The 15,540-nt window shown below is 55.9% G+C and overlaps 1 protein-coding gene across 5 annotated transcripts; it reads right to left on the bottom strand.

The window, feature by feature from the left end:
• Positions 1-429: 429 nt before the first annotated feature.
• LDB1 (LIM domain binding 1) lies at positions 430-13,947 on the bottom strand. Of its 5 annotated transcripts, none has more exons than XM_036336206.1 (11): positions 13,571-13,947; positions 5,583-5,685; positions 5,416-5,460; positions 5,229-5,304; positions 5,033-5,135; positions 4,461-4,633; positions 3,851-3,973; positions 3,544-3,627; positions 3,330-3,453; positions 2,990-3,132; positions 430-2,283 (listed from the first exon to the last, which is right to left on the bottom strand). In XM_036336206.1, exons 1-11 carry the CDS (start codon positions 13,593-13,595, stop codon positions 2,053-2,055), a joined length of 1,230 nt encoding a protein of 409 aa, XP_036192099.1. In that variant the 5' UTR covers positions 13,596-13,947; the 3' UTR covers positions 430-2,052. The 5 variants fall into 5 exon arrangements, with proteins under 5 accessions (XP_036192099.1, XP_036192095.1, XP_036192096.1 ...); XM_036336202.1 differs by having other exon boundaries at positions 2,984-3,132; positions 13,571-13,867; XM_036336203.1 differs by having other exon boundaries at positions 2,984-3,132; positions 5,229-5,301; positions 13,571-13,867.
• Between the last annotated feature and the right edge of the window lie 1,593 nt (positions 13,948-15,540).

Raw genomic sequence — 15,540 nt, 5'->3', positions numbered from 1 at the left:
TGGGCTGGTTGGCCTCCCTAGTAGTGGCCTGAATCTCACCGACTGAGCCTCCCAGGCACTCTAACCACCCAAAACTCCTTCAGAGGCCCTGTTCTCCACCCCACCCCCACCCCCACCAGCCTAACCCAGGGGAGGATATCCCAGGAGCCCTGCCTCAGGGCCACCTTTCTGGCAGCCCTAAGACAGGAGTGAGGAACAGTTGGGGGGCGGGGGGGGGGGGATGATCAACTTTTGAGGGACAAGCGGCCAGATTGGGATACATTAGAAGCAACACCAGAATGATGAGGGGAAATGTGAGACGGGAGTAAAAGGAAATCCACAGTCCAATCCATACCTCCTCCCCAAGTGACTGGTCTTAGGACTGCAGGAAGGAGGGGAAGACTGCCTTGGGCAGTCATCATTGGGCACCAATGACCAACCAAGACACGCTCAAACCCAAAAGTTGCTTTATTGATCTGTACCATACATGACTCAAATGGCCAAAAAAAAAAAAAAAAAAAAAAAAAAAGGCATTACAGTTAGGGTGGGACATCCATCTTCCCCACCCCCTTCCCTTCTCTCAGCTCCTGGCACAGTACCCTTCCAACAGTGGCAGCTAGAGTGAAGGAATCAGGGTGTAGAGGGCCCCAGAATCCAAAAGGAAGAGTGGGAAGAGAGGTGGTCCTAACACTTCCGAACTGGCAGTGGGAAAAGGCAGAGAAACCAGAGCTGGGCCCAGACTCATAGGATCCGGCTTTTGGCCTCAACCTGGGCTCAGAGCTTCCACCTGTCCAACTGAAATAGAGCTGAGGATCCTGGCTGCCTTCCCCTTCCTTCTACAAGACCAAGAACTGGAGGGTATTGGGAGATGAAGATCCTCTACTTCAGCTGGCGAACAGAGGCCTACTCCTCCCTGGTGAGCTTAGAGCTGGGACATCCTCAGTGCCTCCTCTATGGAGGGCAGGGGAGGACTAGATACAAAATTTGAGGGATTGGAGGAAGAGAGTACTGGAGAATATGGATGAACCCCTCCCCCATCCCATGCCTGCCCAACTGAGACAAAACAAAACACAGTGACAAACAAGGCTGCTCCCTTCCCTCCAGACTCCCTAAGGGAGGGAGCCTCCCCCTCCTCCCATCCAAGGCAGCTGCTCTAGTGTAGGGCTTGTAAAGAATATACACATCATGGGGGGAGAAGTCGCTGGGTTTGAAGGAGTCACAAGCACTAGGAGGGCAGGCCAGACTCCTTGGAGGATGGGGAGACAGACAACAGCTGGGAGCTGTTACAAAGGTGAGGCCATCAATGGCCCCCTGCCCCATGGTATGCCTTCCCCAACTCCAGTCACCCCCGAGGAAAAGGGAAGAGAGATGGCAAAGTGTCTCCTTGGTCTGAAGCTCTCAAACTATATAAAATGATGTGTAACCCCCCTACCTTACCTCCACACTCACCTCCACCTGGACCCTAAGCCCCCCATCTGCCAGGAATAGGGAGGTAGCTGGACTTTTAATAAGGGGAAGAGGGGGGACATGAGTGATTTTTTTTAAACTTACATTTTTAATAATATTATTTTTTTAAAAAACGTGAAGCTGGGAGGTGGTAAAAGGGAGGAGCCCAGAGTTTTACCCCTCTATTACCAGCCACCTAGGTGAAGGGCCTGGGGGAGGAGTGCTCAACCAAGCCCCATAAATTTAAGTCCCTAGGAGCTGTGGGTATAGACAACCCCAGGCTTGAAGGGGGCAGAGTCAGGAGGATGGGGAACCCAGAACCTGGGGTGAAGATGGAGGCAAATGCTCTGGGGGTGGTCAGAACATTTCTCAGAGGCCCAGGGTCCATGTAGGCATCCACATGAGTACCCCCCTTCCCCCAAAAGGCTCTGCAGAGGCCAGGCCCAGCCCAGGGCCACTGCGGGGCAAAGCTTGGCACCTGCCCCCAGTGAGTCCAGTTCCTCCCTGAAGTGGGTGGATGGAGGCTGCCCATTTCAGATGCTCAGTCTCTTCATTCTGTCTTCTGCTCCCTGGGGCTTCGAGGGGTGGGGCAGGTAGGCAGAGCGCTGCGTGGCCCTGGTGAGGCCTTTACTGGGAGGCTTGTGATGTGGGGTTCTCCGATTTGCTTTCTTGGCTGGATGGAGGCTTGCTGTTCCAGGGGCTGTTGGCGCCCAGGGCAGGGGAGTTGTTAAAGCTGTCCTCGTCGTCAATGCCGTTGGCCGCGTCAAACTGGGTATTCTCCAGCCGGGTGATGAGCCTCTCGTCCTCGTCCCCGAACTCCCCGCCCATCAGGGTGGGCTCCCCCACCACCATCACATCCTGAGAGTGGCGGAGGTCCCCAAACATAATCGGGGCAGGGGCTCGCCCGGCCCAGGGCAGCAGAAACCCCCCAGAGCCCCAATACCCACCCAAGAAACTCAACACCCCCTCCCCCTTCTCATATCCCAATTTCAAACATCGACTCCTCTAGTCCCTGAATCCTTCCCACTGAAGGACTGCAGAGCATCATACCCTTTAACCCACATCCACTAGAATCTGGGAAGTCAATTTACTCCCCTAGCTCCCTATTCCATCTCCCCCAAATTTTAGGTGGCTCCTAAACTTCTGTCCACATGTAAGAGAGGGAGCAGATAAAAAAAACCAATGGGGAAAGTATGTGCATGTGCATGTCGGTGTATTGTAGATTCACACATATTGAGGCTGCATGGCCCTCTATCAATGTGAATGTCTCTGATGGTCTGTGTGCCCCTAAGCTGTCTGTCCTGAACGTCCGTATGTTATCATGTCTGACTCTGTCCCTTTGTATCTATATTGCTATGTCTGAGTCTGTGTGACCACAACTGTGCATGTGACTACTAAGGACTCATCAGTGGTAAGAGTCAGCCCATACTGGCAGAGTACATTGGTAAAAACCGTCTGTGCTTCTATGCCTGCTAGTGAGCTCACAATGGGACAGGGTCAAGGGTCAGGGGTCAGCAGTGGGGCAGCCCAGAAGAGAGAAGAAAGCCGAGATGCTTACAGGTACCTGGCTGGAGAGGGCGAAGGTGCTGGCTGGGCTTTTCTTCTTGCTGTTGCTGTTGTTGGTGTTGCCACCCCCCGAGCTCATGGTGCTGCCCCCTGACATCTTCCGTTTCCGCCGTTTGCTGGGCTGCTGCCGAGCGGGCTCCGCTGTGCCAGAAAAAGGAAACTGAGGTGGGGCAGGGTCCTGGGGCCCTGGCTCCCTATTCTGGCTCCTAAGGAGCCTGAGCCTACCCTGATCCCAATCTTGCAGACCGAGGGACAAGAAAAGGGCTTCAGGAGAAGAAACAGCCTTGGGGGATGGCATCAGATCCTGGTAAGAACAGGTGCAGGTGCAAGGCACTCACCGGGGGGTGCTACCATACGCTGCCACTTCTGGAAAAGGCAGGTCTTGAGGCAGTCACGAGGGCTGAGGCTGTAGGTCTTGTGGCGGGACATGAGCTCCTGCATGGGCTCGAGTATCACACAGAGCTGTAGGGAGACCAGAAGGGGGCTTTTCAGGGGAGAGACATGGAACTGAGACCAAATGGAATGGGCCAGAGACTGGGTGATCAGACTCACTCGGAGGTAGTTGAGAGTGGAATTGGACAGCCCACAGCGTGTGATATTTTTGGAGAGCTGATCCAACATCTGGGGGTCCTGGGCCTAGAGGGGGAGAAAGAATACTAGCACTTGGGGTGCAACTGCTCATCTGCCCTATCATCTGAGCCTGTGACACTCCTGAAAGAGAAGAGGGGCTAGTATTCAATCATGTTTTAGGTAGAGAAACCCTAGTCCTCTAAGTTCACTGTCAAGAAATGGCAGACCTTATTCCATCCTTCCCACTGTGTGCCCTCCCCCTTGTGTCTTGGGTTCTGCCCACACTCACATGCATGGCAAGGATGCTGCGGGGGATGAGCTCCCGGTGCTGCCGGATGCTGAAGTGCCATGTCTTTATCCGCATCATGTCATCAAACATGAACTCCAGGTACAACCGCCCCTCCACACATACCTGGAGACAAGGTTGTCACAGCTCTGCCCCCACCCCTTACCTGAAAGTATACCTGTTCTCCCATTTGCTCACAACTCCCCCAACTGCATATACTTCTGCTCCCTGCACCTAAATCTGGGTATGTAACTGACATGGACTATCCCCTCACATACCTGTCACACCCTTGACCCTTACACACACACACACATACACATAGAAATGCTTAACTGATCCTGTCTTCTCCAATGCAGCTAGTGATACACTCATCTGCTATGAGCTTTCTACTGGGCAGGCTCTTGTTCACTGGTGTACATACCCCCGTGGCCTAGAATACAGTCCTGTACAAGCTCAGTAAATGCCTGCTGAATGCTGCAGCACACCTGTTCTCCCTTCTTGTCTGATAACTTCCCATTATGCCTCCTTGGGGAACAGCTGAGAACATTTTGGGAAAGAGGAAGGGAATCAAACTCAGGTGCTTCAGCATTCCACATCCAGCTGGATTGCTGACCTGGGTGAACATGGGTTTGCCGTGCTGGGTCACCATGCTGCCCTGGTCACAGTCGAGGGACACGAAGTTGCTGTGGAATGCCTCCTTGGGGTGCTTAAGCACATAGTACAGCTCTGTAGCACCACCCTCAAAGATGCTGCGGAAGTAGCGTGGGATCAGGGTCCGGCCAATGGCTGTAGAGATGGGAAAAACTCTTTAGAATAAAAGGATCTCAAAAGGGGTCAGGCAGATGCCATCCCTGCCAAAACAGATACCCTGAGACAAATACCCACTCCCAGACCTTAGATTCTCAACCTGTGGGTCGCGACCCCTTTGGGGATCAAACGACCCTTTCACAGGGGTCGCATAAATACATCCTGCATATCAGATATTTACATTACGATTCATAACAGTAGCAAAATTACAGTTATGAAGTAGCAATGAAAATAATTTTATGGTTGGGGGTCACCACAACATGAGGAACTGTACTAAAGGGTCGCGGCATTAGGAAGGTTGAGAACCACTGCCTTAGAAGGACATAGGAGGTATACACTCCCACAGCAGAACTGTCAGAACCCCCAGAGGCCACTCACTGTATCTCTTTGGTCCATCCTCCAGACAGAAAGTGATGGTTAACATGGCATCATCCTCAAAGAACTCAGTTGTGAAAGCATCCCACCAGAGATTGTCACACTCCTAAGAGCACAAGGAGAGGTATTTGTGTGTATATCAGAAGATATCCCACAGGGGTGCCCAGATGGCCCTCACCCTCCTCTTTCCCCTGGATACCTCTGTCCAGTTTTGAAGCCGTTTGTTAAGCTCGAATATTCTGTAGTCAGTTTGGTTGCCATATGGTGTGTGCCTTCTGGGGTAAGTGTAGAAGGAAGTTAGTAGGAGCAGAGCCTCCTCACCACCCCCAATTCTGCCTTCACCCATGTAATAGAAAATACCTCCCACCCCATTAGCCTCCACTTACCCAATCCCAGGCTCCAGGTATGTAGGCGGGTACATGGGAGTTGGGCTGTATAAGGGAAGAGGCTATGAGAATGGGGGTGGAAGACAGGAATTATTGGGAGATGTCACTCCCTCCCCTTTTCAGGCAGGATCCCATCTGGAAAAGGGATGAGAATGAACAAGACTCACCCCACATCCCGATCTAGCATGGTGCCGGGATGGAAGGGAGGGAAGGCGTTGCCGTTCGGGGGCTCCTTCGGTGAGTACAGCTTGAATGACTTTGAGGAACAACCTGGAATGGAAATGAAGAAGGGGCATCCTGAGTCCCTCTTAGGAGCTCTCCTAAAGTTTGCTAGACTGTGTGGACAGTGAACTAGGGGAGGGGAACTACCCTAGGGAGTACCTATCTCTGCTTTTAAATCTGGCTCCAATCTTGTTTTATTAAGAAACTAGAAGTACCCAGGCCCAATACCCAAGACCTTATTTCTTCATGTGGCTGAGGCCTGGATGATAAAATTGAAACTGGAAGAAATGTCAATACCATAGAATAAATAAATATCTAACCATTATAATCTAATTTTGACAAACCCCCTTTTCAACTACATTATTTTGTTTAATCATCACAACCACGGTGTGAGCAGGGTCAACTGTAACATTCCAATTTTACAGATTAGCCAACTGAAAGCTCAAGAGGACTTGCCAAGATCATAAAGCTAGGATTTGAGCCCAGATCTTCTGATTATTCCCATATCCTGCAGGATTTCTACCTTTCTGTTCCCTCTGAAGATCAAGTCATGGGAGAAAGAAAGGGAATTTGGACAACTCCCTGCCCCTCCTCCACACCCAGGGTCTCAGGAGGGCAGGGGATGGAAAGATAAAGGGGGGTGGGTGCCTGCTGGGTGCTGCAGACCAGATAACCACTTGGGCCTTCTGTCCCGGCCCCCTGCAACCCCCCTCCAACGGCCACTCCCTTATCAGCCAGCCCCCTCCCTCACACCTACCACCAATCTAGTATTGTCTCCAAACCAGAAACCCAAAGCCTCAACCCATTCTGTCTTTGAGACGGACAGTCACTGGATCGTGCTCTACTTACAAAAGGAAAGAGGAGGCCTGGGAAGGAGACTAGCTTCCCGGAGGCTCCGTCTAAGAGGCAGGCGGTAACTAGACGGGGATCTCTCCTTGTATCAGCGCTCCTCTCTACCTCACCTCACCCAGCAGCACTCAGTTCCTAGTGTCCTATAGTACCTGACTGGAAGGAGTGTTATATTCATAGCTGGGTATGAGCCAGGTACCCCGTAATGCTATTTTCCCTCTCCCTACAAGATGAGGGGAAACTGGGGCACCATTCCAAAGGTCCCGACCCCAGTTACAGGTGCTTCCTCGTCCACAAACTTGATTACATTTGGAAGGGTAGCTGTATTGGTTGTGTCTGAGCCTCCTCCTCAATTTAGACACAAAATCTACTTTGTCCTTAGGGGGAAGAGACAAAGGAAGACCCTGTGCCAATGTGTCATTTAATTCTCTCCCCAGGGACCTTCCTCACAATACAGGCAAAAGGAGGGTCCCAGCAGGGCCTACACTATACAGTCCCTGAAGAAGCCAAGAGTCAGAGCCTGTGTGTGCCTGCACACATGTGTGCCTCATCTTGCCTAGCAGGCTTCTACCCTCAGCTCGCCCCAACATGCCTACCAAGGGCTGGAACCCAGCAGCCCCAGGCAGGATCAGAATGCCCAAAACAGGCCCTCGCCCCATGCATGAGCTCACACAGGCCACGTCCATGTTCCCAGCACAGCACACACAGCCTTCACATGCCTGTCTGAACTGAATGAGGAGCCTGTGTCCTCAGGAAAAGGGACAGTCCCACCCAGCCCCAAGTCTCCCCACTCCACAGACAGGTAGACGAAAGCCACATAGGAAGCCCAAACTCACACAGCTCACCACAGGCCAGGCCTGGCCTCAACTAGGCCATCCTTCCCCTAAAAGCATCACTGCCCTTGCCCTTAGTTTCAGGGCTACTTGGAGAAACGTGTCAGCTCAACATCCTAAAAAGAAGGGAGGCAGGACACCTGGGTTCCTCTTTAATTCTGAAAAAAGTTTCAGAACTTCAATTTCTCTCACTAGCAAACTGACAGGCATTGTCTGGGGTTGGGTAACAGTTCTGAAGAGGAAAAATTCAAAGCTCTGTGGACTCTATTTACACCTCCAGTGAATGGACACAAAAACTCAGCACCTCTCCAGAGGCATAGCAACTCCCAGTAGCCCCAGCACAAGGGCTTGGGAGTGAGAAGAGAAGGGGAGGGAACATCACCCAGACCATCTGTCCCTATTGCTGCCTGTCCCCTGCAGCAGGGGTAGAGGGAGCAAAGTGGGGGTGGGGATGAAAGGGATGTGTCATCCAGACTTGGAGTCAAACAGAGCCCCCTTCCAATCTCTAGCAATCTGGAAAACCTTTAGGAAGGAAGGAAAAGAGAGAGCCCAGAACTAGTAAAGTTTTCTCAGGATGCAAGCTGCATCCTAGGGAGAGGGGGGCACCTCCAGCTGGGCATTTCCATGGTAACCAGCCTGACTTGAGGGCAGGCTCCCTCCCTTTGGGGCTGACCAGAGGTCAGCAGGCCTGGGAGCCCTGGCCTCTCTGAGTTGAGGCACCTCTCCCCCAGCCAGCATACCAGGCCAGGGCTAGACCCAGCACCTTCTACCCACCCCCTACAGGCTTGCAGGGTGCTCAGACTTACCTGGGAGAACTGAGGGGCCCAAGAGAGGTGTGGGGAGCAACTGGCAGCCCACCAGGGCCCTGGCAGGGGTGAGGACTGAAGGGGGGCCAACTTCAGCCGCTCATGTCCCGAGTGGGACGGGCAGGCCTGGCTGGGAGCTCCACTCTGCGGGCCGCACAAAGACTCGCACGCACTGCCTTGGCCTGCCCCGTGGCGGCCACAGCCCCGGGGGAAAGTTATAATGGCCACTGGGCCGGGGGCCGGGGGCCAGGGGGCCGGCCTGGGGGGCGGGGGGCGGCGGGGAGTCCGAAGCCTTCTTTGTTTGCGAGGTTTCCCTCAACAATGGCTGCTCCGCTCTCTCCTCTCTCCTCCTCCTCCTCGGCTCTCCCCGCCGCCGCCTCTCGCAGCCTCTGCCTCCAAGCAGCCCACCCGCCCTCCCCAGGCCACCAGGCCCCTCTGCGGGGGCACCAGGAGAGGCAGTGCCCGGCACTCACACTCACTCACAATCGCACACGCACAGACACACAGCGCCCACCAGCTCACAGCCTTTCCTCCTTTCTTTCCCTCCCTCCCAGCTCGCTCACGGAGCCTCTCTCAGAATGAGGCCCCAGGGCGGGCAGAGGGTGGAGCTGCCCCCACCGGCCCCGCCCCCTCCCAGCCGGGGAAGAGGAAGAGGGAGAGCGAGAGGGAGGGAGGGAGAGAGGGAGGGAGGCAGGCAGGCAGGCAGGCAGGCCTGGAGGACTGCTGAGAAAAACAAAGAGAGACAGACTGGAAGAGACTGGGATGGAGAGATGGAAACAAAACAGACGGGGCCTGCAGAGACCTGGATGGAAGGGAGGCCTGTGGGGGCCAGGAACTGAGATGCTTCACCGACCCCTCCCCAACTCACATGAGGTGCTCAGGAGTGAGCAGGGGAGCCAAGCCACAGGCAGGGATGCAGGAGGGTGCCCTCCCCTCTGGAGACTCCCAGTATCTTCAAACTGCCTCCCAAAGGTGCCCCAAGTCCCTCTGCCTCTCCTCTGTGATCTCTTGGGTTGAACACTGGTCTGGGCTGCCACCCCTGGTGAAATCCCAGAGCAGCTAGCTGGGGGGAGTCTCCAGGGGGTTATTTTTGACAGAGATAGACTCTGACTTCAGCCTGTAAACACTGATTGGAGGGAGGGGGACACTCCAGGCTCCTGGGCCCCCAACCCAGCTAAGTTCCAAGCCCTGACTTAGATCTGCCTTAGCAGGAGGAGGCCCCTTCCTCCACCACCACCACCACCACCACCACCATCAGAGACACGTGGGTGCAGGGGAAAGAGGCGCAAAGCCACACTTGCCCAACCAAGGGTCTACAGAAGGGGCTTAGTCTGAGGCTGAATCCTCCCCAACACCCCAGTAAAAAAGATATGTAGTTACTGGAGCAGAACCTGTTCTCCAATGCCAAGGGTAATCCCAAGAGAGAAGGTGTTTCTAAAACTTGGGTAGTAGTCCAGACCCTACTTCCTGGACAGATAGGAAAAAAGAAACACACACACACACACACACACACACACACACACACACACACACACGCGCGCGCGCACACACACACACACACACACACACACACACACACGCTAGAGAGGGCAGTGTATGACCTCCTACTTCATTGAAGGCGGAGTTGCTGCTCCCTACTTCCTACCCACCCCCACCATATTCACACATAGTCCCATGACATACACACCAGTTGACTGTGCAGAAATAATATTGCACCCGGCTCTGTGAACATCCTCCATACATAAATAACACATCTCACTTTCACATAAATCAGTACCTGATACACACTTTTAACCAGTGATAAACCTCAAACCCTAAATAAACCCAAACCCAAGATGCACATGCACAGTCTATTAAAGACCCTGACTTCCATACACACTGTGACTAGTGACACACATTCCCTAACCCTAATATACACACCGAAAGTGCATTATATACCTCCTGAACTTGTGACAGACTATTATACATACTGACCATTGGTTATCCAGAGTTGAACCCCATAAACCACACTTCCTGAAACCTGCACGGCATTCTCCATCACAGCCTGGCCACAGCACACCCCAGCTTTCACAAACATCGAAATCTATGACATTCAGCCAGACCCTGCAAAATATTGCCTACACCAGGACTTGCGACATTCCCACCGACTCCCAAATTTACAGTTCAACTCTGGGATAACCACACTCCTCCCCTACTGACAATTCCTGTCATTTGTTTAGTGCCTTTAAACTTTCCAAAGTGCATTCATAGGCGGTACCTTAAGAAATCCTTACAGCACACAGAGCCAAATATTACCCTAACTAGAACAGACTATAATAAGACAGAGGGGCCTGAGCCTGGAATCCTGGGTTTCTAACCTCACTCATCCAAGCCCAGTCCTAGGGCATTGCAGCCATTCCTACTCTCTTCCCCCTCCAAGGAATGCCCATTCTAGGCCCCAAATGCATGTCTGCTAGTACATGGGAAGGGGTATAGGTATATGCTCTGGCTTCTGCTCCAGTTCAGAGCTCAGAACCCTGACCCAGTCTGTCTCCTCAAATTTTGGGGAGAAGGGCCCCTATATACCAAGACATACCAAGGCTCTGGCATATCATCCAAAACAGGCCCACTCTTAGTTCCTTCTCGAGCAAGTCTACTCCTCCCTATGTTCTGACTTAATTCTCTCACTTGCACAGGGGCAGGAGAGGTCCAGCTAAAGAGAACAAGTCTGAATTAGAAGGCCCTAAAATTTGGGGTGGGAATGAGCAGGGAGCAGCAAAGAATGACAAAGGTGATGAGGAAAGAGTAGAGGGAGAGCACCCCTCCTGGAGGTGAGAACTCTGAAGGGCAGCAGCCTGCCCCAGCCCACAGGATAATGTACTAGCACTGCCCCCTGCCCGGGCCCCTGGGGCTCCCTGACCCAGGCCTCCAGTGTGCCTGCCCCCCTTCCTTTGTCTGTGCCCGGCCTCCCGTTGGCCTGGCGCTCTGCCATCCTCCTCTCCTGGCTCCCAGCCGCCACCACTGCTGCCTCCTCCCCTCCCCCTACTCCTCCTTGCCTTAACCCTTCTGAGCCACATGCTGCCCCAGACAGGCCCTGGCCCCTTCAGCAACCTGCCCTGTCCAGGGTGATGCCCCTCAGCAGAGGTTCTACCTGTCCCTGACCAAAGACCCAGAAGCTAGTCCCCACCCCAGGAGCACTATGGGAGCTGAGTGTGTGTGTATGTGTATCTTGTGGTGTGCATGTGTGTGGGTCTGCGTGTGCTCTGGCTTCCCTCAGTCACATGTGTGGGGCATGTGCTGTCTCTGCTGGGCTCGGGGAGGAGGAGGAGCTGGGAGACAGCAGAGCACAAAGGAGAGACTCAGACAGGCAGGCAGGCAGCAGGCGGGCGGCCTGCCAGGGCGCCTCAACCCCCACCCTAGGGCTGCTCAGGTTGGGTGGGGGTGGGGGTGGGGGTGTCTTTGGGCCTGGGCTGTACGTGCTGCCACAATGTCCTTGTGTTCAGCCATGTGCTCCCACCCACCCATGCAAGCCTGGTCCTCTCTCTTACCCCAACTCCTACCATTCCCCACCTCCAGGGCCCTCTCAAGCCCTTCTTCATGTGGTTCTCCTTTAACCTCCATCCACCCTCTGTGACATCAATCCGTAAAACTTCTTCACATTTGGTAAATGATTCCCCAATCTTAGCCATCTTTTGCCCCCTCTCCCACAACCAGGTCAAGACACAAGAAAGGAACATGCCTTTGGGGGCGCTGACTGAATATGCCCCCCCCCCCCCCATTCCCACCTCTTGGTGCTTGAGTCCTCTTCCTGTCCCCATGCTGCTACACTACAGGCTGAGGGGAAAACCTTCTCCCTTCTCTACTGGACCCAAGCTCCCTGCCTCAACTTCAGGGCCAACCTCCCATCTACCCTCAGCCTGACAACCCCTCCATACCCACCTCCTACCCACCATTTGTAGGAACTCAGAATCAAAATATAAGACTCAGTCCTCTAATTTGTCCAGAGCCTTAGTTTCTGCTATGCTCGTGTGTGGAAACGGAGAATCAAGGCCATGGGGTGGACTCAGAGCATGAATGGATCTGAACAAGGCACCCAGCATGGAGCAATTTATAAAGAAAATACACACATAAATATGCACACCAAGCTGGTAGGAGGAAGAATGATGGGACTGGGCAGGATTCCAGCTTCGTAAGCTCTTTCCTCTCCTCTTCCTCACCCTCTGCAGCAGGAGCCAGGGGTCCCCCACACCCGCATATTCCAGGACTCTCAGGCTCTCTCCTAGCCCTCCTCCTGGGCCCTGGGCCCCTTAAACACCAGCCTCAGCAGGCACTGTAAGTGTGTGCCCAACCCAGTTTGGCCAGGGTCACATGATTTTCAAGGAAGCTTCCTCACTGGCAGCTTCCCTTGGGGATGGGGGGGGGGGGGGGGGAGGGGCAGTTGTGGGGTATGGGCCTCCCACAAAACAGAGCATCCCAGGAGCAAAGGACCCAAACCAGGCTAGATTCAGGGAAACCTGACTTTCAGAAGAAAGCTAACTCCAATCTGGGACAGGAGGGGGGCCTGGGGAGTCCTGGGGAGGTGGGGCGACGGCGTTCTGAGGCCCCCTGAGGACTACCTCTCCAGGGACATCGCCTCTCCCCCCCAGGCAGTGAAGGGGAGCCTTCCCTCCCCACGAAAGAACTCAGATCCAGGCTGTCACTGGCAAGAGCAGCGTTTTGGGGAGGCAGGGATCTGAGCCTAAGTTCTCTCTCAAATTCTTATTTTGGGTTCAAGCATTGCTCCCCGAAACTCAGCGCTCACAAATCACTCCAGTTCCTATTTTGCCTGGGGCTCCACATTCCCCCTCTCACGAGGGCGGGCATGCCAGGCCCCAGGGCCCAATTATCTGCCCCTCTCCCCCCAGGAATACCTCCCGTCCCTCAGGATGGCCAGCCTTCCCTGGCAACAGGCAGGGACACTGGAAGGGGGGAAGGGGGGCCCCAACTAATCCCTCCACCCAAACTCGGTCCTCAGAAACTGCCTGGAGGGGGTGTCACAGGATCTTAAGAGGGAATAGGCAGCAGGGAAAGGGGGGGGACAACCCAAACCAGCCAATCGCAACTCTATGATGACCTGAGGGGGGGGGTCAAAAGTCCAGACTCACTTCTGATTGGCTAACACCCTGGAATTCTGGGAATTTCAGCCCCCCCAATCCCTCCCCAAGTAATCTCTCCCCCACCCGCAAAAAAAAAAAAAACCCGAACACAAGCTACCCCAGCACCCCCTCCCCGCGCCTCCCGGCTGCTGCGCATTTACCCCGTTGGGGAAACCCCTCCCCGGGACCGAGGCCCCGCATCCCCCTCACAGCCCCTACCTCCGCCATGCCACCGACGCCCCCCACACAAGTTCTCGCCAAACAAGGGGTGAGGGGTCCGCAGAGGGGGAGGGAGGGAGGGAGGGGCCGGGCGGCCGAGCGTCTCACTCACCAGGACAGGCACAGCCCACTGACATCTTCACATCGCCCGCCGCTGGGAGCCCAGCCGAGTCACGGTGCCCGCCCCGCGTGGGGACAGGCCGGGCATGAGCCGCCGCCGCCGCCCGCGGCCCCTGCTGCCCTCGCCGCCGGCCCAGCCAGGCCCGGCCTCGGCCCGGTGCGGGCGGGCCCTGGCTGCAGCGAGGAGCCTGTCAGGCGCGGAGCAGACAGGAAGGAAGCCCGGCGGGAAGGCGAGCTGCCCCTGCGTGTGCGCGCGCGGGTGTGCGTCCTCCGAGTGTGTGTCCGTGCGCGCGCGGGTGCGTGTCTGTGCGCTCCCGCCGCCCGCGCCGCCGCCGCCGCTCGCCCCCCGCTCCCTCTCCCGCTCCGCCCTCCCGCTATCTCCGGCGCCCGCTCCCCGGCGCGGGCCGGGCTGGGCCGGGCTTTATTAATATGCTAATTGCCTGCTGGTGGGCGGGGCGAGCCGTGTCAAAGTGACCCGACGGGCGCAGCGAGCGGCGACGTGCGTGCGCCGCGCGGCGGGCGGCGGGCGGGCGGCTAGGGGCCCGGAGCGTTCGGGGAAGGCGAGCATGTGACGCAGCTTTTAAAAAAGGAGACGGAGGCAGAGACCCTGGAGAGGGAGGGCGAGGGGGCGGGACTGGAGGCGAAGCTTCACCCTCGGTGTCGGTCCTCCCGGCGCACCGCCGAGGTGGGCGCCGTGACGAGCCGGAGCGGGAGCAGGGACGGGGGAGGCGGAGCCAGGGCGGGCTGCGAGGTGTAGCTCTTTCTCCACCCCAGCCGCCACCCGGGAGGGAACGGAGACTGCTGACCCCCCTTCTCGCTGCTCCCCGCTGAGACCCCAGTCCTACTCTGGGGGCCCCTTGCGAAGCGCCCCCATTCAACCTGGGTGAAGAAAAGAAGCTTTATCCTAATTCTTGTGGCCGCCCTTCCACTCGCCTCCTCCCTAAATTAACCACCCTCCCTCGCCTGCTAAACCAGTTGGGACTAGAGCTGAAAGGGTTAAGTGGGGTCCCCGCCCTCCCCCGCCAGAGGGCCTGGGATCAGCGTTTTCCTGGGGGGAGGGGGCAGAGGCTTGACCGCTTGGCTGGACTGGGGAGTGGGAATCGGCGGACTGCCCTTCCCTCTAGCAGGCTCTCTGACTCATCCGTCAAGACACTCTCCTCCCTTCCCCCTCTCCCTCCAGTCTCCGCCTCCCCCACCCCACCCCACCTCCCGTCCCCCGTTCCTCCCCTGAAAGCTGCTCTCGCCTTTCAGGGTCTGGAGACGTGGGAGAACCCCCCCCCCCCCCCCCCGCAGTGTCCCCTGCCCGCAGGGGCTTTGGCCTCGGTGGGAGTGGGGTGGGAGGGAGGGGGATCTGGATGGTCAGTGTAAGGAACACTCCTTCCCTAGGGAGGAGCCTCCCAACCTTCAGGCACTCCTCAAGGACTCCCCCACCCAGCCGTAGGAGGGGCTGCTCCATCTCCTGCATCTCCATCCTTTCCCAAAAGCCTAGCCTTAGCTGCCTCATAAACAGGAAATACCTATTAGCAGGGGGAGGAAGGGGAGCCGTCAGGAAAAGAGAGTTGGTCCCCCCCCTCCCTTCTGGGGGGTCCCCAGCTGCCAGTTTCTCTTCCTTAAGCTTCAGGGTGGGCTGCAGGAGTAGATGCCGGGCTCTGGGCTGCTCCCTAAGGCATCTGGTTGGGACTTGGGGGGGGGGTCCTCTTTCCCTCTGTTACCTAGAGGGGGGCTGATAGTGAAGGTTCTCTCCTGCCCAGTCTGCACAGCTGGTTTGGCTGAGGGTGGGTTACAGATGTGGAGATTTAAGTGTTTATGGGACCCCTTCTCTCCACCTTTGCTTCCGCTGAGGGAGCAGGAAATTATGGTAGGGTGAGGATCTGGGGTTGAGAAGAGGGCCTTCCTAGGTTTGGGAACCCCTCCCATGTGCTTAGGAAAGTGTTGGAAAGGGGAGCTGTGAGCACCGCCATA

This window comes from Myotis myotis, unplaced genomic scaffold (assembly GCF_014108235.1).
Source record: "Myotis myotis isolate mMyoMyo1 unplaced genomic scaffold, mMyoMyo1.p scaffold_m19_p_15, whole genome shotgun sequence".
In the NCBI taxonomy this organism is placed as follows: domain Eukaryota; kingdom Metazoa; phylum Chordata; class Mammalia; order Chiroptera; family Vespertilionidae; genus Myotis; species Myotis myotis.
This window is presented reverse-complemented; position numbering and strand designations above follow the sequence as displayed.

Excerpts from the sequence above, each read along its gene's own strand:
- LDB1 (XM_036336202.1), bottom strand. The coding sequence starts at position 13,595 with ATGTCAGTGGGCTGTGCCTGTCCTG. Across the intron at positions 5,686-13,570 it reads AGTGGGCTGTGCCTGTCCTG|GTTGTTCCTCAAAGTCATTC; the intron begins GTGAGTGAGACG and ends TTTCCATTCCAG. Across the intron at positions 3,628-3,850 it reads GCAGCATCCTTGCCATGCAT|GCCCAGGACCCCCAGATGTT; the intron begins GTGAGTGTGGGC and ends CTCCCCCTCTAG.